This window comes from Silurus meridionalis, chromosome 7 (genome assembly GCF_014805685.1).
Source record: "Silurus meridionalis isolate SWU-2019-XX chromosome 7, ASM1480568v1, whole genome shotgun sequence".
In the NCBI taxonomy this organism is placed as follows: domain Eukaryota; kingdom Metazoa; phylum Chordata; class Actinopteri; order Siluriformes; family Siluridae; genus Silurus; species Silurus meridionalis.
This window is the reverse complement of record NC_060890.1, coordinates 2,440,596-2,453,093: the sequence shown is the minus strand read 5'-3', so window position 1 is coordinate 2,453,093 and position 12,498 is coordinate 2,440,596. Positions and strand designations below refer to the sequence as shown.

Here is a 12,498-nt window from a genome sequence, read left to right as displayed (position 1 = left end):
AAACGACCGATTTTCACACTTTTTAAATGTCCGTTCATTTTGACGTCGCAAAATCCTGTTCGTGACGCCAATAAAAATGCGGCTGTTTCTGTTCTACCTGCAATAAAACAACTGCCTCTTTTTTGGACCCTTTTTTTTATTCTGTGCCAGGTTTACATTGTTGTCAGTCCTCTTTTATTGTTGTTAACGGATTGTGCACACTGTGAGACACGGTGGTGGTGGCATCATTTTGTGGTAACACTTTTCATTAGGACGGAATTGGTCAAGGTTGAGGGGAGGCCGGATGAATATTAGAATAGAATATTTCATCTATTCGACAAGGGGCTTCAGACTTGAGTAGAAGCTCACCTTCTGACAGGGAGAATGACCCCAAACTTACTGCCAAAGCTATGCTATATGGCTAAGAGTATATCAACACCTGATCATCACAGTCATATGTCTGCCTTCCACAAACAGTTTACCACAAATGTAAAGGTAGGATTTCAATTTCCAAGAGGATAGAGGATTCCTGGCTGGATATATATATTGACGTCTTTGGTCCTTGGACATTTCTGGTTAGGTAACGTGCACAGTCGAAACACTGGTGTTAAACGGTTTATTTATTCTTGCGATTACAAATGTCCAAATTAAAACTAGGACCACGTCGTTCATGTGCTCTCTCAGACCACTAACTAACCTGCTGTCGGAAATTCAAGTTGAAATTCCCGAAAAACAAAACATGATGCTCGGATTACAGCAGTGAAAGATTTATACTGTCTAACAACTCAAAGGAATCTATTCTTATCTAAAACCAACAATAAATGATCAATTTGAATTGATCATGAATTTGATTTTTAAAAAAGAAAGACGTCAGACAGCAGTGAATCGCACCTTCTTGTTTATTACCACAACCCAGCTAACATGTCCATGTGGGCCCCACATGGGTTTTATCTGGGTTATATGGGCATCACGTGGGCATGGGGTCAGAGGGAGCACTTTGATTTGCTGAATGTGGGCCCCAGCTTAGTCAGGGTTGTGGGCCCCAGTTAGGTTGCTCATTGTGTTTATTCGAGGGCCCTGTATGGGCCACATTTGGGCTATATTTAGCTATATTATTCAATTGATGATAAATTCAATTGATATGTTTTTTGCGTGTTTTATATGATCGAAACAAAAATTTTATACATTAACAATAACATAACTTTAGTTAAAAAAATACAATAAAATAAAAAAAAATCAGTTGTGCAGCTCACAGAGTCTCCCAATCGCTCCTGTGTTCCCGCCTTCTGATTCTGAAGAAACAGTCATCACTCACTACCACTGGAGCACCTGACCTGACCTGGAGAACCTGACATCTCTGTCACGGTAATTAATTAATCACATTTTACTGTTTGCTTTTATTTAATGTATACTTTTGAAAGATTTGTGGTAATTAAATTACAGGCAGGATATAACGAAGGCCAGTGTGGAGAGTGAACTGGTTTACCTCAGAGATAAACATATTTACGTTTAATCACCACATTATCTGTGTAAAGCTGCTTTGAGACAATGTTCATTGTTAAAAGCGCAATACAAATAAAAATGAATTGAATTGAACTGAATAAACACCTGTGGAAAACTGAACATTCTTAACGATTAGCAGATAACTAGGACATTGTCTACTAAAATGTGGAAATAACGACTTTTTAAACCATTTTCACCCGTGTTTTCTCCATGTAGTGTCCTCATGATAACAGGAGGGTGAAACAGTAAAAGCACTGTGGAGTCTCTTTCTCTTTCACTACCTTTATAACATGTGTATATACTGTAGCAATACTGAAGATTATTTTAATGTGATTTAGGTGAAATGGGTAGAGGTGATAAAAAACTTTCATATTTATATTATTTTTAAACATTACTAAAAATATGATACGTTATGATTAAACGTTAAAGATAAGGTAATTTTGCGCCGTTCAGAAAGTCAGTCAGGCGCATCGTTATAAGTAAGTAACTTAAACTAATGTACAGTGGTCAGTTCATATTCACGGTCCAGAGTGAACCAATACGAATTTAATAATCGAATGTGTTCAAGACCCCACTAATTATTCTAAACATTAATCACAACAAAGCCTGAAATTCACCATATTGATGCATTTAACTTTTTGCATGGTATTGTGTAATTTTAACATCATTTACTCGGATCAGTTAACAGTTTGGACAAATGGTGGATTAAAAGGTGCTTATGATTGTGATTTTTTGTCTTTTTTTTTTTTTGTCTTATGCTCATGTAACTTGCATGTATACAAATAATGGGTTGTGCCCTGGTTGATGCAGTAGCATGCTCTACTTTATATTCATTTTTTTGCTTAACAGGAAACCTGAAGCAGAACCGTTTGCTGAAAACTGTCAGTAAGAGAGAGCTGGAGAAAGCGCTTGGTAAATGGTTCACAAATGCAAGAGACGGAGAAGGCAACCGTGCTTTGAGAGCACAGCGGGACCATGATCGGAGGGCAGTACAGCCGGAAGTGTAAGTCATATAACCTATAGCTAGGGCTGCACAATTAATCATATTTTATCCCGATCACTGTTTTTGCATCTGTTTAATTAAAGGAATACTCCACCCTGAGATGGAAGAATATCATATAAATTACTGATCCTCAAGGCATCCTATACATGCTACAACTGAAGAAAACACATGCAAATAGAAAAAACCACCAGTAAATTAAAAAAAAAACAACGTTATCAGTTTGACAACACATGTGCTGCAACCCCCCACAACACAACCAAACACAGAAACACGCTGCAACCCCCACAACACAACCAAACACAGAAACACGCTGCAAATCCTCACAACACAACCAAACACAGAAACACGCTGCAAATCCTCACAACACAACCAAACACAGAAACACGCTGCAAATCCTCACAACACAACCAACACAGAAACACGTTGCAAATCCTCACAACACAACCAAACACAGAAACACGCTGCAACCCCACAACACAACCAAACACAGAAACACGCTGCAAATCCTCAACACAACCAAACACAGAAACACGCTCAAATCCTCACAACACAACCAAACACAGAAACACGCAAATCCTCACACAACCAAACACAGAAACACGCAAATCCTCACACACAACCAAACACAGAAACACGCTGCAACCTCACAACACAACCAAACACAGAAACACGCTGCAACCCCACAACACAACCAAACACAGAAACACGCTGCAACCCCACAACACAACCAAACACAGAAACACGCTGCAAATCCTCACACAACCAAACACAGAACACGCTGCAAATCACAACACAACCAAACACAGAAACACGTTGCAAATCCTCACAACACAACAAACACAGAAACACGCTGCAACCCCACAACACAACCAAACACAGAAACACGCAAATCCTCACAACACAACCAAACACAGAAACACGCTGCAATCCTCACAACACAACCAAACACAGAAACACTGCAAATCCTCAACACAACCAAACACAGAAACACGCTGCAAATCCTCACAACACAACCAAACACAGAAACACGCTGCAAATCACAACACAACCAAACACAGAAACACGCTGCAAATCCTCACAACACAACCAAACACAGAAACACGCTTCAAATCCTCACAACACAACCAAACACAGAAACACGTTGCAAATCCTCACAACACAACCAAACACAGAAACACGCTGCAACCTCACAACACAAACACAGAAACACGTTGCAAATCCTCACAACACAACCAAATAGCACAGATCACAAAATAAATGTTTCAAAGGGACCACAACAAGTGACAAACCCGTCTGGGACTGCTTATTGTTCAATCTCTATTCGTCAGTGGTGTTGATGTGTGTCGATGACCTGAAAGGTGAGTTGTTTGTTTATTTTATCATTGTTTGTTTATGATTCCTTGGCCTTTTGGATATTATTATCCTAAATAATCTGATGAAATACACAATTAACTGTAAAACGTTATTATGTTAACTGGCAAAGCCAAGGAATCATGATCAGGATGTTAAAATAAATAAAAAATCCGTGATCCGAGGTGTGACCTACATCTTTCAGCTTATCAGAATCATTGTTCAATCACTGGCTTTTGGCAAAAGCCAAATATTCGTTTAAGAGTTAAGTTCAGACGCAAGGTTGATATTTTAATTGTTACAACTATACGTTTTGGATTCCATGACTGGTCCCCTGGCATAAGAGTATTACTGTGTGAGGCAGAGGTGGGAACAATTCACTGATGAGATTCTAGGATATGTCTTAATTATATTGATGCATGTTTTTTTTTTAGATGCTGATGTGAATGGTGGTATTTTAAAATGTACTAAATTGCCGTTTCTGTCTTTTCTTTCTTTTCTACTGTTTTGTAGGTGTGCAGCCGAGGAATCTGCATGGACCCACCAGTGAACTATTCTACTTTAGTAATTCTGTTATTCCTGTTTCTGTTTTTTTACTTGAATTAATTTAAATTAAATGTGATTTACACATTCTGAGTTGAAGTCATTTCTTTTTCACAGTTCAAATACTCAGCCATGTAATTTTAAACATAGAGCAGCACATAAAATCAACAATATCAATATTAGTTCTTTGTTTGGTCAGGCACAGTTTTACATTGTAACTGAGGTTTAAAATGGTTTGACAGTGGATTTTTCATGGTAAGATTAAGTACACATTAAGTTCACCCACAGAAATCAATGATGAAATTAATAAATGGGACCCAATTCTCACCCACTGTGGTCCCATAACAACCCCATTTGTGGGTTGACCCATGATTAAGTCATGTGGGCCCAATAGCCCACATTTTTAAAACCTATTTGGGACCCTAATAGGCCCATATAAAGAACACCTATACAGGCCCCACTTAGAGCCCACCATGGACCCATCAGTCGCCCTTCTGGGCTAACACACATGGGGCCCATGTGGAGCCGATGGACAAATTTCTCGGCCCCGTTTGGGTTGCCCATGCAGGGCCCAAGTGACAGCCCATCAAAAACCCACATGGGGCCCACATGACAATGTTGGCTGGGAAACTGTTTCCAGGCAACATACTACACACTTCCACCGACCTCAGTTCAACAGCAAGCAGAACATTTTGAGAAGAAGAAATGAAATAAATCATCATTTTAATAGATATCAGTGTTTGACTCATTAATATCATGATTAAAAAGACTCTTGTGATAAATATGACATTATATCTATAAAAGATCATAGTACTTTGGGTGCTTATGCACATGTGTACAATTCAAATACTTTGTAATTTTACTCAAGTGAAAATTCAGTGGGAGCAATTTTTACTTTTAGCTATATAAAGACGCGTCATAACAGCGCTTCATTTATATTGTTCTTAAACGCTCCCAGCACCGTAAGTGCACGATTAGACGCGCAAGAAAAATTCACAGTGAAATAAAATTATTTATTGTTTTATTGTACATCAATTATTATAAATCGTTTATTACAGTGAATTAATATTGACATACCCGGATATGCGCATATGCAATGCGCGCTGTTGATCCCCGGTTACCATAGCAACGTATCCAAACAAAAAGCGTTTATAAGCGCGTGTGACGCTCCAATTAGACTCAAACTACGCGTTATAAGCGATTACATCTCTCCGCTGAGGAAGTAACTGTAGGCATCCAGACTCCGATTAGTTTTTACAGCTTCTGTAAAGTAGAAGAACTCGATTTCAGCAATCCTATAATAAGAATAACATACTCATCCGGGATACTGCAGGTAAAGGGTTCATGTTTAATATAGTGTCTGATGTCAGGGCTCTGATTAATCCACATTATTATAGCTTTTATAAATAACTGTTCTGTTTTAACGAAACTGAAAAAAATAGACAGACAGACAGACAGACAGACAAATAGATAGGTAGATAGATAGATACATAAATAGATGAATAAATGGATAGATAGATAGATAGACAGACAGACAGATAGATATAGAATGGATGAACAGTAGTCACAGTCCTATAAACTCTTCTTTTTACTCCCACTCTTCTCCACCCACTCCACCCTGCCTGCACTCTTTTCTTCACTTCTCCAACAAGACACTAACAATATCAAATAATCAAAAGCAGTGTAACTCAGGGCGGAAGACTGGGGACACCAAAGAAACACAAGAAATCACAAACAAACCTAATCAACATTAAAAGATAAACATTAACAATATTAAATCTTAAACAAGAAAAGAAGACAGTAACGAAAGAGAAAGGGCCCACACACTCAAAAAGCAGTGGCGACATCTGGTGGCGAAGAAATATCTATCTATCTATTCACCCATTCTATCTTTCTATTCATTCATTCTATCTATCTATCTATCTATCTATCTATCTATCTATCTATCTATCTATCTATCTATCTATCTATCTATCTATCTATCTGTCTGTCTGTCTGTCTGTCTGTACATCCATCCATCCATCTAGACAGACAGACAGACAGACAGACAGACAGACAGACAGACAGATAGATAGATAGATAGATAGATAGATAGATAGATAGATAGATAGATAGATAGAATGAATGAATAGAAAGATAGAATGGGTGAACAGACAGACAGACAGACAGACAGATAGATAGATAGATAGATAGATAGATAGATAGATAGATAGATAGATAGATAGATAGATAGATAGATGGCAATATTATGATAGTATATGAATACATTTGAAATAAAGAATCGACTCCAGGCATTTAAACCCCGAGTCGTTTACCATTAGACTCGGATCACTCGGAGTCGACCCACCCGGAAAAGAGCTCAAGCGCACATCGCGAGACATCTTTGAGTATTCTTCCTCTTCTTATTATACAGGCTATAATCTAGATATTTGTTTGCATTATTTCAGACAAGATGCTTGGAACGGTTGTAAAGCAGCTGAGGAGTCACCCGGCGGTAAGCGCGCTTCTTTCCTTTCAACCTAATTGACATTGAATTAAACGGTCCATCGCTATTCACGGGGGATCTGTGATCAGCTTTGAAATAATGAATGAAACCAGGAGCATTTTTCTTTTCAGGATCTAATTAGATTATTAGATTAAATAGATCGGACTAACCAGTCTCCCATTTAATCTGATTATGATTCTCACGTGTATAACGGCGCGCGCTGCAATGCGGAATTCCATAAGGCCTATATAGTATAATATACCTACAGCAGTGCACGCGATTTATGATCAGTCGAGACGTTTATGGTGGGCGAATATATTTCTCATAATATGATATGATCTAAAATGATTGAATGCTTGCATATGACATTGCATTCTGGCTTTCAAATTCCTGAAAGGAAACCAGTACAAGGACATTGAGGTCAAATACAAAATGCTGTACACCATCTAACTATAAGCATGCTTTACTACAACACATAGAATTCTAGAAAAATGCAAAACAAATGCATTGTTTTTAAAAGAAAGAAAGAAAGAAAGACGCTGCAACTAATCCTAGATCCTAATCCTAAACATTAATCAATGCCTTTTGGCCAATCAGAAGGCATTATATGCGGTTCTTTCCCACAATAATCCCACAAAGCTGGAGCACACAATTGTATAAGATGTTTTTGGTCACTTAAAGGGAAAACCCCAAACCAGCATGACATCCAAAGCCAGCTCCATGATGATATGCTTGAGTGGAAGATCTCCTGCTATAGAGCTTTGACCTCAACCCTATTAAATACCTTTGGGATTACTTTTGCCGCTCTGGCTCGAATTGCAAAGCCTCCTCACATCTACATCAGTGAATTTACTAACACCCTTGTGGTTGATTGAGCACATATTTCCACCAGTACACTCCCCAAAAATTCAGTGAAACATTTTAAGAAGAGCGGAATTTATTATTACAGGAAATCGGGTCTAACCGTGGAACGAGGTCAGGTGTCCACAAACTTTTGATCTCGCTAGTAAGGCTTTTCCAGGTTAAAAATGTCAATTTGGAAATTCAGATAAGGAAATGAATTAGTTGCATTCTTACTGTCGCATTACGTTATGCTATTTTAGGTATCACAGCGTTTTTTTTTTCACAGCTAATCCCTCTGTTTGTATTCATTGGAGGCGGAGCCACCATGTCGGTCCTCTCTCTCTGCCGGGCGGCGCTCAAGAACCCGGACTGCACGTGAGTGCCTTAAAAAAAAAAAAAAAATAGAGTATAAGTCTATATACAGTTAATTAAGACCAGAGGTAATAACTGCTTCTAGCTAATGCGGATGGCGATAAAATATTAGCATAATTTATGTTTTGATCCAATTATTTTAGACCAAACAGTAAATGCACAATGCGAAACAAAAGGCTACCATTAGTTGTGGAGTTGTGTAAAATTTTTTATATTTTAAAACATCAAGCATTTAACTATATAATGTGCGCCATAGGTGGGACCACACCAATAACCCTGAACCCTGGAACAAGCTCGGCCCTAATGACCAATACAAGGTGAGGGGGAAAAATCCGGAAAAGTACAAACAATTCGTGTTTATATTCAAAGTTTCAATATGTTCAAATCGTTTTAAATCCGATTGAACTTGATGCCTTGCTTCTAATGAACGTCAAAACGTCCATTACACAGGTACAATTCAGGGTATTGGAGCTACTAATAGTGTTAATAGCTGGTGTTTTGTAAATCTTTAAAAATTATATAAATGATTCATACTTTCTTTTAGGAAGAGTTTGGGACTGTTTATATATTGCTAATAATTTTTAAAAATATATATACCTCTAGTTAAATGTAGTGAAACGTCCATGAAACAAAAGATACGTCATAAAAACCTTTGACGTATTCAACTATACAAATACCATTATAAACTCTACAATAACCATCAGCTGGTAACCATTAGAACTAATTGGTTTTCAATGTTTGTTTTATTTGTACTTTATTATAAGGCATCAGTGACATCCTAATGATCCCTTTTGGTGTCTCGTAGATATTAGCATGTGATGTACAACCAGATTGGGTTGACACAAAAACTCATTTGTACACTTGCTCATTTCACACCTCACACTTCGTTATTGCACTAATAGACCGTTTACACGTAAAAATTACGCTACCAACTGTTTATTTACAGTACCAACAGTTTACATATGCATCTTGCACTAAAACACTTTAACTTCTTTTTTCGGCTTCGCCCTCTAGGGGTCGCCAAAGCGGATCATCTGAATATTTAATAACTTGTTCCATTGCACTGTTACCTAGATAGCTTCTGTCTATAATTAATTAATTTGCACTACTCTATATCCATTGCACTGCTGCTCACCATTGCCTAACTTACCATTGTATATATCCACCTGATTTCTGTTTGTAGTAATAGCCGTATATTACGCTCATACTACATATCCTTCTGTAAATATCTGTTTATAGTAATAGCCATATATTTTGTTTATAGCACATATCCTTCTGTACATTTCAGTTTATAGTAATAGCCATCTGTATATTATGTTAATAGTACATACACATCTGTAAATTTCTCCTATAATACCATTTAATTTAATTTATGTAACTTATGTAAACACTGTATATCCTGCACTTGCTGCTATTGCACTTCTGGTTAGACCTAAACTGCATTTCAGTGCCTTGTACTTGTACATGTGTAATGACAATAAAGTTGAATCGAATCTAATCTGATCTAGTACCACCAATAAAAGCCAACCAATTACTAGCGTCTACTAAACCCAATACGTTTCCTATTATTACAATTTAAACCATTAAAAATTTGATGAGGGGTTTCTGGGAAACAATGTTTGTAATGTTGAGATCACTAGAAAATTGTTATAATCGAGAGAAAACACTTGAAAAAATTGTGTTTGAGAGAAAACAGGAAAGAAACAAATCATTCATGATACAGACAATAGCCAGCAGAGGGCAGCAGATGCTGTTAAGTAAAACTGAACTGGCCAGAATTATCCTAAATAGCCTGCACCTGTCAGACAAGATATTTAAGGCCACTCAATGAGCTTTTTTTTTTTTTTAACTATCTGTAGTTCCTGGTTATTGTACAGATTTATTGCTTCTGTAATGCGTCTTCTGGTTCAATACCAGATGCATAAAGTGTGTTATCACTTAAGGAGATAGACTGATCCTAATGACGGGGCATAAACTCAATTTTTCTCTCCACAGCTCTTTTCAATAACCACGGACTACTCCAAGCTGAAGAAGGACAGGCCTGATTTTTAAAACCTGTCCCCGGTTGCTATCAATGGTGTAGAATGAGATCCAAGAGCTGCTGCGCTGCTCATTTCCACTTCTGAGAAAAGGAAGCGTCCATGATGCTTCTGAACACATCTATATCAAAACACACTTGTTTTGTTGTTTATGAAGATTATTTTATAAATGGTTCATTCTGAAACAATGTATATGAATCAAGGAATGTCATGGAAAAGCTATGCTAAGATGAAACTGCTTAATATTGTTTTCCTATAAAAAGATTTTATGTTTCTAGTCAGTTTTTATCAGCTTAGCTTGAAATAAAAATATTTATTGACACCAATCATCTTAAATTTTTTTATTCAGATTTAATTTGAGTGTTTCATTATGCATGTCGTGGTCATCGTTCTTTGCAGTAAGTCAAAACAATTTAAAATGTTGTTTAAGAGTGTGTTTTGTCAAGAGCGTGTCTCCAGTCCAACTTCTAGTATTTCAAGACAGAATATCACAATAAAGCATGATGAGGGTTCCTATCCAAGTTGGAATTTGCCAATATGATTGAATGGTTGGTCATGTGATCATCCTGTAGCCATCATCAGCGATAAAATGAGTGATGGAATTTCACTTAAGGAGGAGGAGCTTCCCCAAAATTCAGTTATTACAAAACTGATTCATTCGATTCTGTTCAGATGCTTGGATAACATTCTGTCCCGTCATTGAAGTTAATTTAGTATAGGACATTCAGCTTCATGACTGTAAGTTCCAAAGAATTCAAAATTGTTTTTTTACATGTGATAATACAAGTGTCCACAAAAAGAAAACCATTTTGTACATCCAGTATTAGATTTGTTTTGTTTGTATGTTTGCACAATGAATGTCTACTTTCTTAGCCTAATCTCAAAACCACAGAACTCTACAATCTGAACTACAGTTGGGTCATATTTGGCGTCAACCATTCTATGTTTACGTCTCCAAAAAGAATGTCGGATATTAAGGACTGGCCAATGAGCAACCCTCGAAAAAAAGTATATCTTGCATAAGTTGCTTTGACATATTTAAAATTTGAAAATGTGCGATTTTGTAATATTACAATTTTTCGCTTTTCTAGCTCCTTCTCCATTTATACTTTACCCCCCTGTTCTGTTGCCCCCCTGTATTCTATGGAAGGGCTGTTGATGTCCATTGACATAATTCCTGCTGACTTTCCTTCCAATCAAAACAAATATATTTGGGGGGACCCTCTGCCTTTAAAATTCATTAGTAGCTTTTTTTCAGTCTTATAAAGAAACTCTAAACGTAGCAGAGCTGAAGATGTTGAGGTTTTTGTTGGGAGTGACAACGATGGATAGGATTAGAAATGAGTTTATTAGAGGGACAGCGCATGTAGGATGTTTTGGAGACAAGGTGAGGGAGGTGTGATTGAGATGGTTTGGACATGTGCAGAGGAGGGACATGGGGTATATCAGTAGGTGAATGCTGAAGATGGTGCCACCAGGAAGGTGGAAAAGAGGAAGACCAAGGAGGAGGTTTATGGATGTGGTGAGGGAAGACATGCAGGTAGTTGGTTTGAAACGGGGGGGTATTGAGACGGATGATCCGCTGTGGCAACCCCTAACGGAAGAAGCCAAAAGAAAAAGAAGATAAAGAAACTGGGTTCTGAGTTTCTTCTAAACATATTGGAGAATTTGCCACAGTTTTCCTGAAGACTTTGACTTATATTGCTTTCTTTAACTTTATTTGAAATGAATGACATGAACATCGGACAGAAATAAAGGTAAATTATTTTGAATTTTTTATATATATATATAATTTGGTTAAAGACGTCTGGAAAACTTTCAAAAGGGTTGAATGGAAATCTAAGATTTTTGCTAAACGCTGTAAGATACGCTATCTTGCCAAATGTAATGGGACACCTGCCCTTTCCTGCTATATGTGGTTCTTTTCCAAACTGTAACCACGAATCCGGAGGCTCTCAATCGTACAGGACATCTTTAGATGGCGCTATAATAAAATTGTGCATTCAATTGAACTTGGAAATCCAAACCTGTTCCAGCATGGCGATGCCCCTGTGCACAAAGTGAGCTCTTTAAAGATCTGGTTTACATGCTTTGGAGAGGAAGATCTCCTGCTATAGCCCTACTGAACACCTCTGGGATGAATGTGAAATCTGACTGCACCCCAGGTCTCTTCACCTACATCAGTACCTGCCTTTCATAACACTCTTGTTGCTGATAAACACAAATATCCATAAGCACACTCCAAAATCCAAAAAAGAAGAGTGGAGGGAATTATAAGAGTGAATTGGGACTATATGTGGAATTCGATGCTCAAAAATCACATACCGTACTTATGACTATACCATCACTTTCTGGCAGAAGAAACCAAAGTCCACCAATTA

General features: G+C 37.5%; 1 protein-coding gene across 2 annotated transcripts; it reads left to right on the top strand.

The window, feature by feature from the left end:
- The first annotated feature begins 5,549 nt into the window (after window positions 1-5,549).
- On the top strand, window positions 5,550-10,443 carry ndufa4b (NDUFA4 mitochondrial complex associated b). Of its 2 annotated transcripts, XM_046853315.1 has the most exons (5): window positions 5,550-5,711; window positions 6,826-6,872; window positions 7,993-8,081; window positions 8,335-8,395; window positions 10,074-10,443. In XM_046853315.1, the coding sequence occupies exons 2-5, from the start codon at window positions 6,831-6,833 to the stop codon at window positions 10,128-10,130; spliced, it is 249 nt and encodes an 82-aa protein (XP_046709271.1). In that variant the 5' UTR covers window positions 5,550-5,711; window positions 6,826-6,830; the 3' UTR covers window positions 10,131-10,443. The 2 variants fall into 2 exon arrangements, with proteins under 2 accessions (XP_046709271.1, XP_046709270.1); XM_046853314.1 differs by lacking the exon at window positions 5,550-5,711 and having other exon boundaries at window positions 6,612-6,872.
- Window positions 10,444-12,498: the final 2,055 nt, after the last annotated feature.